Genomic DNA, 12,934 nt, shown 5'->3' with positions numbered 1-12,934 from the left:
GCCACCCCCACCAGCCCGAAGCCAGGGCAGGGGCGGCCGCCCGCAGATCCTTGTCGCCCGCGACCCACACCACCGCAGCGCCCAGCCAGGAGCCGGCCCAGGCCACCGGAGCCCGCCACTGACGCCCTGCCTCAACGCGACCGCCGTCACGCCAGATCCGCCCGCCGCCAGGACCGCCCGCACCAGCCGCTCGCCGCCCCCGCCGCTCCACACACCGGCGCGTCCTCCAACGCCCAGCCCGTCGCGCCACCGCCACGCGCAGCGCCATCACCATGCCGCCGCGCCGCAGCGCCACCTCGCCCTGGGATAGCGAGGCACCCCGATCCAGCCGCGTCGGCCCGCGCCAAGGCCGCTGGGAGGGGAGACGAGGAGGCCTCGCTGCCGCCGGCACCGGCCAGGCTTCGCCCGGCCGCGTCCTCTGGCGGCGGCGAGGGAGGAGGAGGGGGCGGGGAAGGAGTTGGCGGCGGCGCGCTAGGGTTCCTCCCGTCGCCTCGCGGGGGGCGAGCGGGAGGAAAGTGTCTCCGCCAGAGGGCGGGTCGGTGTGCGGACATGTTCATTTTGAATCGTTGTTTATCCGTGGGACACAACCATGTTATTATTATTTTTATATGTCCATCTCTAGTCACATGCATGTGATTAATTGGGATGAAGAGGGACAGAAAAAAATAAAGAAAGAGAAAAGATGACCCAGTGTAGGCCAAATCCTACGTGGGGTGCTGCCCAAACACGTCCGCAATCTTTCATAATGCTCTCATATATGAGATGAGTATGATAAATGACACACAACTCAGATGTTTAAAGAGGCATTTTTTAGGGTTAAAAGGCATTTTCTTTTAGGGCTTTTTTAGAGGAACTACCACATGTTCATTCACCGAATAACTTACAGGGTGTACACACATGGTCGCTCCATAATAAGACGAACACAAAGACAATTGGCATCTGAATAGGAGAAAGAGAAACCCAATCAGATGCCTATTTTAACCTTAAAATATCCAAGCTGAGGAGAGACGATGGCGATGGGGCAGCACGCGCGCGTGCTCGGCCTCCGGCTTTGCCAAGCAAAAATCAAGCAGCTGAAGAGGACACGGCTGACGGCTTCCTCCACCTCCACCACCACCGCCGACGCCGCCGCCACACTTGGTTTAGCTCCTCCTCCTCCTCCTCCTCAGGTACGGCCGCACCATGGAAAGATCGATTCCCTGTCCTGTTTCTCGCAGAGGGTTCTTCCCAGCACTTGACCTTCTCCTCCACCATTCCGCCGCAGCGCAGCGCCAGATCTCGACCGCGTGTTTGGCAATATTATAGAAAGGGAATGGGAGTTTTCTAGGGGATTAGGCATGGGAGGTGGTTGATTTTTACCAGTCCTAAACCCATGTTTGGTGTGCGGTGAGAGTTACTAGTGGGAGTTTGATCTCTCGGTCCGATTGGAATCACCGCGTTTAGCTCATACTACTATAGCACTGCCAGTACAGCGCATATGCTCTCTAACCAATGGAGTTATGGAGAGTCGACGCCTTTTAGTACTATGTAACTGATTCTTTGGCTGATTCAAGCACGCGTCGATGCGTCAACGTTCCTACCATGTGAAAATGTTCCATTTCAACGAATCAACATACATGCCATTCTGTAAAGCATGAGGCACTGCCAGGAAGTTGCAGTTTTAGCAAACTGGATGTGCCTGCAACTGTCTGATTACATTGTCTTTACCCCGTCTAGTTCGTCGATGGATGATAATATGATTATTCGTTTATGTTGGGCAGAAATGGAGGCCGGAGCCGTCGCAGCTCTGTATCCCGCGCACCGATGCAAAACCATATACCTGGTACTGCACTTTGAGCTGCTCTTTGAGTCTACCTTTTACCCAAGGATGTGGCATCAATTACCGGTGACAAACCTGCAAGAGAAGTGTGAACAATCTGTTTCCGTGTAACCAATGTGTGCAGGTGAGGCATGCCCATGGTTTTCACAACGCGGCAGAAGAGTCGGATATTATAGACCACACTTCACCTACGCTGCTTGATGCTCAACTTACCCCTTTGGGCTGGAGCCAAGTAAGGTTTCTTGTTTTCTTTACATTATCCCCATGCATTCCAACCACTGCTCTTAGCATTCTCAGTTCTATGGCCAACTAAGGTGGTGCTTTTAGTCAGATATTTAAGGCGAAAATGCGTCTGTGATGTTGACACGAGCACTAGAAATGGAAGCACCAATGCTCTCTTAGCACATTAGAAAAGCCCTTCTCCATTCATTTTGCCTTTGTGTTTCACCGCCACAGGATTGGATGGTAGCCTGTATTTCACTATCATGTGTTGCGCTCATGATATCAGGCCATCCATGGTACAATATTATCAAACGTTAAGATTGTTTATATCGAAATGTGTAAATGTGGCATCATGTCATGATGCTTTAGTGGTAGAAGTTCATTTCTGTAATTCAAGTGTTCGATACTCAATTCATTCACCTCACGTAGGAACAGATCCTCATTGATGATGTTTAATCTTTATTTGGAAGATGGCATCTTCTGTCGAATGCATTTGTGGCAGTTAGCAGTATTATGGCAATGTCCAATACTTTTGTTTATGGTTATTCTGTCAAGCTTTCATGGCTGAAATCCTAGAGAATATTTTTTCCTTACTAATGAAATCCTCATAGAGTAGCACCCGTTTTATATGCAAAACCTTAGGTTGTTAGTAGTTCACATGATTCTTATTGCCGCCTTCAAAAAATTAAGTCCCCTGTGTTAGCATCAACCTCTGACTAGAGATATCAACCCTAACCCCAGTTGTATCAGAACACAATGACACCACCTTGTTTTGGATGACATTGCAATGCCTTTAGTTGATTCCGTTAAGGCTGCGAATCCATTTTTTGGGCATGTTCATTTGAAAGTCTTTTGTCTGCAGTTGTGTAATTAGTTGAGTTCTTTTCTGGCCCTGACGTATAATGTTGATCGAAATACCACTCGACTTTTTTTATGTGGGATTTTCAAGTTCCATGGATGTTGATTAAAATGCATTTGTAGGTTGATTGCCTGCGAGAGCATGTGACGAAATCTGGACTAGCAAAAAAGATTGAGTTGGTTATTGTTTCCCCTCTAATGAGGTATAGTTTTCCTTGACCTTCTGGCCTTCTTGTACATTTTCAGTGTTCTGGATCTTCTTCTAAGCTTTTTATGTTCACTTGAACCAAGCTCACAGGACTATGCAAACTGCAGTGGGGGTCTTTGGTGGTGGGAACTATACTGATGGAGTAAGTGCACCCCCATTAATGGTAGAAGGTGCAGAAGACAGTGGACGTCAGCCGATTTCAAGTTTGAACTGCCCACCGTTTCTTGCAGTTGAGGCCTGCAGGGAGAAGTTGGTATTTCCCTATCATTTGTTACAAAATAAATAAAAGTGTCTCATCATTTAGTGCCTCATTTATGTTCGTTTGTGTTAAATATTAACTAGAACAGGCTATTTTCGCAGTTGCTAGAATAACTTGTTCACCTTTATTTTAACCTCTAAGTCGAATACTCTCATTTGAGAATTTTGTGTGCCTCTTTGTGTCTCTTTATTTTCCATACGCGTCCCAAACTGGGAGCCGGGTTCCATTATATGCATAATGGAACAGAAGCCCCTGTTTGTGTCTGCTTCTCCCGTATCAGCAATGCTCTGTTGACAAATATTCTCAATATTTGATTTTGTATTTGATTATAAAATGCAGAGTGTTCTTACCTCCGACAAGAGGAGCAGCATAACAAGATACCGTACTCTCTTTCCTGCCATTGATTTTTCCTTGGCAAGTACCTACTGTTGCTAATTCACAAGAACAGTTCATGACACAGTGTCTTGATGGTGTTTTTAATATACGTGTGCTCACACTCTTTACAGATAGAGAATGATGAAGATGTTCTTTGGGGACCTGATGTCATAGAAACAGATGAGTCTGTTGTTGCCAGGGGCATGAATTTGTTTGACTGGTAATTTTCCTTTATAAGATTGATTAGTTTCTTTTCATTAATGTCTTGAAAATATAAGCCTGATGCTCTGCTTTTATGAACATGAAACACAAGTATTCCCTCTGTAAAGAAATGTAAGAGTGTTTAGATCACTAAAGTAGTTATCTAAACGCTCTTATATTTGTTTAAGGAGGGAGTACCTTGATAATATTCATCTGCACGCCCTATATCACTTTTACAGGAGTCCCATGTTCCTAAAGAATCATGTTATTTGCCTCACTTTCTTTTTTGAGGAATCACCGCCGGGCGGAGGTTCCCCACCTGTATATTATTATATATTACTCGAAGTGACCCAAGGGTCTTGGTGTTAGAGAGAAGTTACAAGGCCTCGGAGATCTGTGAGGTGGGATAGTTGCGACTGGGCGGCCATCTTATCACTCGGTTCTTTAAACCGATGAGTCCAAGGTTCAAAGTCACTACAGATACTTCGAACAGTTGTCGACTTGCTATGATTTTTATTCCCGAAGACGGTCAAGACTCCCATATCTTCCATAGAATCGGTTAGCTAGTTAGTTATTTGCCACACTTTCATGTATGGACTGGAAGGCAGAAGCTGACCAGATATGTTACTTTATCTCCGTCAAGACTTGTTGCGTGATTTAGAGACAAATTGGAACTGGTGGTGAAGGATTGTGAAGTGCATTTAATTTGACATTAGGAAGTTCTAGATGCTGAAGATTTATGTGTAGCATGTATTGAGAAAGACAAACCTCAGATTAGCTAGATTAAATTAAACTATTCGTCGGATGTGCTTGCAGGTTATGGACAAGGGAGGAGAAAGAGATTGCTATTGTCACCCATTGTGGTTTCTTGTATCACACCCTGAACACGTATGGTAAAGAGTGTCATCCAACCGTAGCAGAGGAACTGGGCAAGGTGTAAGTAATGCATTCATTCCCCTTGCAACTGAGCAATCAACTCAAGAGAGCACACTATTTGCCAGATGTAACCGTTGGAACTTGAAACCATAGAAAGTATAAGCAAACTTGACAGTTTTTCTTTCCGGGAAAAGGAAAAAAAATCTTTTGTACTCTGTCTTGGGATATCATATCATGACCTGATAGAGTTGCTTGTTCAGAGAATTTTTGTCTTGCAATCTCAGTAATCTAACTAGTACTTGGTTATATACAGCTTCGCCAACTGTGAGCTCCGGTCGATGGTGTTGGTCGACAGAAGGTCAGTTCTTGTTTTTCTTCAGCGGTAACGTTGACAGTTAATGCTTTGTTTTTGTATAATGTGGATATGCTTTGCAACGCTGCAGTAAGCTTGGATCGGATACCTGTACATACAACTTCGCTGGGAAGATACCAACCGGGCTCGATATGCCCAGCAATGTCGCAGACAAGAAGCAGGCTGAAGAAGCTAGCAAGAACTGAGACTGCCGAGCAAATGTATGTCTTTGATTCCTTTATCAAACCCTGGTTCTGGCTGACAATGGTCAAGTTTGAATTGCATGCCTGAAATCGAAGAATAGACGAGCGGGTAGGACTCGCCATCTGTCTCCGGAGTGTATGATCGACATGATTCGTTATGTTTGTTATCTGAACACGCACCCAAAAATTCATGGGAATAAGGATGGTTTATACACGTACCCCTCTTTGGGAGACTTCGCAGATAGACTTGGTCAGATAGATAGCACATAGTTTTCCCGATAATTCACGTGTAGACATGCAGCCACGGGAGGTCGTTATCATCACCACGTGATTCGTGCTACTCCAATACATCGATGCCGTATAACGTTGCTTCAGCTGGCTAATTTGTTCTCCTTGTCCATCCCTCCCATTCTTGCCGGAGTTCCATAGCATGTGTTCGCCCCTGTTCCGGAGTAGTTCAACACCGCCTCCATCGCACCACATGGCCAACAAGATGCCTCCACTCCCTCTTATCCGTTGCCTGGAATGCAGTTTCTGAAAGTGGGAGAACAAGTACATATAGTACTTCAGCGCGCGTTGGGGACACCTGATTTCGCACGCGTTGGTCCATCTCCACGTCACACTTCTCGAGCAGGAACCAGGCATTGCTGAAGAACATTTTCATGCTTGACCTCGCGAGCCTGCTGGTCATGGCCATGATCTTCCTCCACAAGCTCTGAAGTTTATCCCCTTTGCGTAGGGAGTGCCGTGGTATTTTATACGTATCTTTTCTTGTGCTCTGTGCAATGCATGTATCCGCCATGGCCATGATCGTTCTTCCTTCACAAAACTCTGAAGTTTATCCCCTCTGCGTAGGGATTGCCGTTCTTTTTTCATATGTTTTTTTGTGCTCTTCAAATTGCATGTACTCGCTAGTACGTTATGCTTGCTCACGCAGGCTTTTTTGAACACAGTATAGATGCAAGCACTCATACATACACACATACACTCACCCTTATGAGCACACACGCACACTCTACCTCTATGAGCATCTTTTTGAGAATGAGCCGGCATGTCATCTTTAGATTTACGAAGTCACCGTAGGTGCCTCGTCATCGAAGGGAACGTCTTCTTCCACTGCAAGCACCAGAACTTGAACCCTGGTGGACTGGGATACCACTATCCCTCTAACCAACCAACCACAGGTTGGCTTGCCTTGCTCACGCAGGTTGGGAGGTGGTCCATCAGTAATTTTTTCTAGGAACCGTTGTGTGCATGCGGCAGCGTTTTAGCAAGTTTGTAATCGACCCGCACATAATTAGTCCATCCATAATAATCACAAAACAAATGTAAACACATTGAAACAAACGTAAATACACCAACATGAACCTCTCGAGCACACAGATCCAGTACATGCCCCCAAAAAATGTCGACATCCTATGAAGGACAGGTAAGAGCGGGTAGATGATTAAAGGTTGTCTCGTTCATTCCTACCAAAAACATGGGGGGAAACAACGGATAAAAACGAAGCTTTGATAGGCTAACCCGACGATCTCCATTTCTGCGGAAGCCATATCCTCTTCCGCTTTCTATTCTTCCACGGGTCCCGGTTCGAGGAAGATGTACAGTAAACAATCGGGGACGGGGGAGGGTCCCCCCCCCCCCCCCAAGGAGCCGTGGGGCGGATCGCTAGCAGACAATCCTACAAGCGTAAATTTGTTGTGGCCCACTCACAAAGGGGTATAGCGGGGCGTATTTCATTTCGTAAGCAATTATGCTGTGCAGTATTGCACGTGGGGCCATATTAGGTATCAATCACGATTGTCTCAAAACAAAACAAAAAAGTAGCAATCATGAAGTGCTTGCAGACGCACGTGATTACGGCATCGCGTGGCCGCATGTCCCGGAAATCCACGTCATAGTTTTCCTCGCCTGTATATTGTTGTCATTTGGTTTATTAACCCTCTATGTTTGACGGACATTGCCAGGGGCAATTTCATCGTCAAGCTAGAGTATATAAAAACTCAACCCAAGGGGAGAGAAATCCCGAAGGCGAGCTTGTTGACGAGCTTCCAATTCCAAACAAGACGCTGCAGCAAATGGCCGCTACCGTGAGCCTTTCCTACCAAATAGTACTACACATCTTCATGCTCCTCTGCTGCTGCTCCATATGGTCTCCACACCTGCCTCGTGCCACCTCCTCCATTTCTTTCACCTCCAACTTCTCCCACCCCGACTACGACGGCCGGGACCTCAGTTTCCAGGGCGACGCCTACTACGACTCCCGGTCTCGGACGATCCAGCTGACCCCAAACATCGGGAACAGCGTAGGCCGGGTGTTCCTCGCGGCGCCCGTGCCGCTATGGGATGCCGTCACCGGCGAGCTCGCCCGCTTCACCACCTCCTTCACCTTCCAAATCAAGGTGAACAATACAAACACCGGCGACGGCTTGGCATTCTTCCTCGGGCATTATCCTCCGTCCGACATTCCCAAGTCCGAGCGTGAGATGGGCGGCGGGAATCTCGGCCTCTTCAACAAGAGCGTTGGCACGGTCGCGACCGGCGACGACCGAGCCGTGGCCGTTGAGTTTGACACATACTTGAACGATGGCTTCGACCCCAGCGGCAGCCACATGGGCATTGACACCAACTCCATCGTCTCACGGCCTACACCAACGCCACCGTGCCTGGCAGGAACCTAACGTCTGGCCTCCCAATGACTTGCAACATCACCTACGGTAACGATACAAAAATCCTGGCAGCTCTTCTCCAGATCGGCGACACGACGTATCGCGTCAACACGACTGTTGACCTCAGGCAGTTCTTACCTAATCTAGTGGCCATCGGCTTCTCCGGTGCCACTGGCGTGGCGGTTGAACTACACCAAATAGTTTCCTGGTCATTTGACTCCACCCTGGATCCGCCGCGTGAGAGCCCCGGGAGTCGCCCTCCTGCACCTAAGACCCTGTTGCTAGTAGAGATAATAACTGGACCAGTTATTGGAGTCATTGCAATGTGCATCTTTGTTGGCATCCGTCGATGGCAGCTATTCATGAGAAAAAAGCGTTACAGAGCTCTTGCCAGAGGCCTTGGGCCTATTGGTTATCATAGGTTGGCATGTGCAACCAACCAATTTGCAGAGGAAAACAAGCTTTGGGCAAGGAGGTTTTGCTTCTGTTTATGAGGGCCAACTGGCAAGTCCAAGTAGACCGGTGGCAATAAAGATATTCAAGCAAACATCATCACGCAAGTGGAGGAAGGCGTTCAAGGACGAGCTCAAGATTGCGAGTCGGCTCAGGCACCGGAACCTTGTCGAATTGATAGGCTGGTGCTGCGATGGCCAGAGGAGCCTCGTTGAGTTTATATGTTGGTGGCGGGATGACATGTGCACACGTCTCTTTCTTGTGTATGAGCTTGTGCCACAGGGTAGCCTCGATCAACACCTACACGAGGGCAAGAGTTGGTTACCATGGTCCAAGAGGTATGCATTGTAATTCCAGCTCGACAGCATTTACATCGCTTCATTGAACTCAGTTTTTCTCTTACATAACATAACACATGGTTACATTCTTTGAAAAAACAGGTACGAGATCATCCTCGACCTAGGCTCTGCACTGCAATACCTCCATGTAGATTGCGAGCAACACCAACAGTGTATTGTACATGGTGATATCAAGTCCAGCAACGTGTTGCTTGGGTCTTCAAATGGTGCCAAATTAGGTGATTTTGGATTGACAAGATTTGTTCACCAAGAAACCGGGTCAAAGACCACAGATCTTGTGCAGGGCACTTGGGGATATATAGACCCTGTGTTCCTTAACACGAGCCAGCGGAACAGGCAATCAGACATCTACAGTTTTGGCATTGTCCTACTAGAGATGGTCTCTGGAAGGGACCCAACGGCGAGACTCGATGGTATGCCTCCGTTATCGTCATGGGTAACGAGTTTGTACCACAACGATGCGATCCTTGAGGCTGCAAATGACAGGTTGATAGGCGGCGAGTCCAGTATTGGGCGACAACAAATGGAGCGTGTGCTACTTGTCGGGCTCTTGTGTGTGCACCAGGACCCGAGCAGCCGGCCGTCCATCACGCACGCCATGGATTCCCTGCGATCGGAGGAGCTAAAACTGGACATCACTCCCCTGGCACCGGTGACACTGTCCCTACCATAGCCTTTGTAGTCCAAAAACCACAAAGAAATACCATACATGTATTCAAGGGATACAAATTGAGAACAGGAATCATGTACTAGAAAATTGGATTTGTGCGTCAAATGATGACCTCGCACACTTGAGAAGTGGCTAGATTTCTTCGATGATAGTACAAGTGTTGTTTTTAGTTTTTATATGATTTTAATGCATATTTTACCTATTTTTTATATTGATATGCTTGAACCGGGATGTATCGGGAATAGGAATCATGTACTAGAAAGCTGGATGTGTGCGTCAACTGATGACCCCGCACATTTGAGAAGTTGCTAGATTTCTTTGATGCTAGTACAAGTGTTGTTTTCAGTTTTTATATGATTTTCAATACATATTTTATCCATTTTTTATATTGATATGCTTGTATGAAACTATAAATGATAATATCATAAGAAAATATGCAACAGGTATAATAACAATACTTTAGTTGACTAATTTAATTATAAACATGAACATACTTTGCTTGTACATATATTGTGCCACCTCTTTATCTGCCGGCCCCCATATCAAACCATACAGTGTAATGCATTAATCAATCAGCATAGTATTTCTGTAAAATTGAAAGAAAAAAATAGTTACACCTTGAATTAGCATCATTTAGAAATGAATCTACCAATCGTGTTGTTTTTTGCATTTACTTGGCTCATTTGCCTCTAACCATGGCTTGCTTCTACGAGTCATCGTTGATAGTTAGACATCAAAGAAGGAACACCTCAGCTTCAAAAAAAAAAAAAGGAACACCTCATATATTTCTCTTTTATTTGGAGGATCTTCACACAGAAATAAAATATCAATACTGGTGATTGATATATAAATCTTATGTCCTCTTTATTGACCCGCTTCATCATTGGTTGTATTTTAACCATTTTATTCTTTTAGTGGAATGCGATGCATCTGTATGATTCTATGGCACAGACAACTAATTCAAGTATATTATGAAATTCTGCTTTGTATGTAATCTATATGGAGTTCTAACCCGGTTATCAATGTGGCTCTTAAATATCATATAGCCAATACAAACGGCTTTTTTTGCAAAGCCAGTATATTATGGAGGCTTTGTTATTTTGCATGAAACCACCCACGAATTATATAATAATAAGTTGGGTGGAGTAAACAATGATTCTCTTCGATTTTGATATGGAGGCTTTAAAGATCAATTTTGAGAAAGCCCACGACAAGGCGTGCTGGTCATTTCTAAAAAAGCCTGGTAGGGGAAGAGTTTCTCTTTGATTTTGGAGAGCTTGGGTTGATAACGTTGTTTACAAAGGTAGTGTTTCCCTTGAAGTAAACAATGATGTTGAACAGTTGTTCAATCTAGGGAAGGGGGCTAAATCAAGGGGATCCTTTATCACCTATTATGTTCAATACAATGGCTGGATAAGTTAAGTATCTTTATTAATTCTTCGCAAAAAAGTAGCCTATAAAAACGTCTTGCATTTTGAGACGGAGGAGTGTAATTAACCTCCATATTGTAATGTACAGGTGATTCTGCTAATTAACCATTGCATCCTTCCGCTCCTGTCCCTCAGAAAGTATGTGTCGGTTGATGTGTCTCTTAAAGAAGTATATATTGTAAACATCATCAGAGAAAGAATACAAATGTTCATTTGCAATCAGTTCTCAAACATTAATCCCTCCGTCCCATAATATAAGATGTTTTTCCAATCTATTTTAAACTTGCAACAGTTCTCCAACATTAATCCTCTCGTTCCCATAATATAAGATGTTTTTCAATCTATTTTAACTTGCAAAAAACCATTTTATATATACAGAGAGAGTATTCATCACATATAGCCAAGGAGATAGTCAAATAAAAGACTTATCCCGGTTATCCTAATCTGGTTAATGCTGGTCGTTTAGGTCTCAACATGTTCGAATGGAGCCAATCTGAAGCTTGTTTTGTTTATTCCAGCTGGTACACAGGAGTGAGTGAGAACCCGTTGAGGTCAACCAGCCAAAAACTTGATGCAGTCAAGATTCTTTTGTCCGGCTGTATTTTCTGTACCTCTTTATCTTTTGTAGGTACAGAACTTCGATCATATGGACGTGTTTGGAGTGTGATGACTGCACGAGTAGTTATCAAGACTGGATCACTGGGTTTATTGTTTTGTTTCTCTGTAAATGTGACCTCAGCTGTGATGGACTTGTCGATATGTACACATATCTAACTTAATCAAAAGATGTCACACAGAACTGTGATAAACAGCAATAGAACATAAGCACATACACATCTGAATAGCGCAAACAAAATGAGTAAAGTAAACCCAGGCCCGGGATGATCAGAATTCGGCAACCATGTGTGCTTATTTCTCATGATTGAATATTATTGACTTCACACATCACAAGCAAACACGAATGACAATATTCCACGTGCCGTTTCTACTTGAAGCGACAATTTAAAATCGCACAAGGAAATGATAATTATTACATTTATTTTCTTCACCATCTCTTCCACGTCGGAGCTCTACCGCCAAAACCGGCGAATCTGGAAATGCTACACGGCTGTGGAAACCCAAGTAGGAACAAACATTTCAGAACAAACATTCACTCATGCTTAAAGTAATTGTTCAGCGCTGAATTAACAAAGGGAATAGGGGGTCCTCCTACCGTTGTCCCTGGGCCATGATCGAACCAGCAGTTCTTAAAGAGTATATAACTCTGGCCAACAATACAGTCATAGGACCGGCCCAAATAGGCGCTGTCCCTAGCTCCTATCACCAAAACAAATAACAAACATATGAGAAGAACCTCTGCTGAATCCATATTACTAGCACTCGTCATTATAACACACATGTATCTATGATGAGGAATGCTCTATCTCATGTTCATAACTAATAACTAAAATATAAATAACCTTGTCAAAGCAATGCCAACATAATTATTTACCTATTACACTATTATGTACGACACTGTTGCTTCCGCGATTAGTTACACTCTATAGCTTTATGCTTTATGCTTAGTATCTACAATGAGGATGCTCCATCTCATGTTTCCATAACTAATTAATAAATATAAATACTACCTTGCAAAGAACAGCCAACATATATTTACTATTACTAATGATTGTACGACACTGTTGCCTTTAGCGATTGGTTACATCTATACTTTATGCTTTATGCTTTATGTACCTACAATGAGGATGTCCACTTATATACTCATTCACTCAGTCATGTCTATGCTTTATGTATCTACAATGATGATGTCCACTTATCTCATGCTTACGCAACTAAAATATAAAATATACTCTTGGTTGAAACAATCCAATATAATTATTTATACTACTCCATTCCGAATATACGATGTTTGGGATATTTCAATATGATGCATAAGGTGAAATGAGTGAACACCACTAAACCGTTCTAATATACATCCGA

General features: G+C 44.5%; 1 protein-coding gene and 1 pseudogene across 1 annotated transcript; both read left to right on the top strand.

The window, feature by feature from the left end:
• Positions 1-1,009: 1,009 nt before the first annotated feature.
• Positions 1,010-5,587, top strand: LOC125535194 (phosphoglycerate mutase-like protein 1). Its single transcript, XM_048698237.1, has 10 exons — positions 1,010-1,169; positions 1,761-1,822; positions 1,944-2,051; positions 3,023-3,102; positions 3,198-3,360; positions 3,706-3,780; positions 3,873-3,961; positions 4,759-4,878; positions 5,132-5,176; positions 5,262-5,587. Exons 2-10 carry the CDS (start codon positions 1,763-1,765, stop codon positions 5,374-5,376), a joined length of 855 nt encoding a protein of 284 aa, XP_048554194.1. The 5' UTR covers positions 1,010-1,169; positions 1,761-1,762; the 3' UTR covers positions 5,377-5,587.
• Positions 5,588-5,703: 116 nt separating this feature from the next.
• On the top strand, positions 5,704-9,800 carry LOC125535192 (annotated as a pseudogene).
• Positions 9,801-12,934: the final 3,134 nt, after the last annotated feature.

This window comes from Triticum urartu, chromosome 2 (genome assembly GCF_003073215.2).
Source record: "Triticum urartu cultivar G1812 chromosome 2, Tu2.1, whole genome shotgun sequence".
NCBI lineage: Eukaryota > Viridiplantae > Streptophyta > Magnoliopsida > Poales > Poaceae > Triticum > Triticum urartu.
This window is presented reverse-complemented; position numbering and strand designations above follow the sequence as displayed.

What these genes read in the sequence shown, in the direction of transcription:
- LOC125535194 (XM_048698237.1), top strand. Translation starts at nt 1,763, where the DNA reads ATGGAGGCCGGAGCCGTCGCAGCTCTGTATCCCGCGCACCGATGCAAA. An exon ending in ATTGTTTCCCCTCTAATGAG is followed by an intron (nt 3,103 to 3,197) that starts GTATAGTTTTCC and finishes CCAAGCTCACAG; the next exon opens with GACTATGCAAACTGCAGTGG. An exon ending in CTGCCATTGATTTTTCCTTG is followed by an intron (nt 3,781 to 3,872) that starts GCAAGTACCTAC and finishes CACTCTTTACAG; the next exon opens with ATAGAGAATGATGAAGATGT.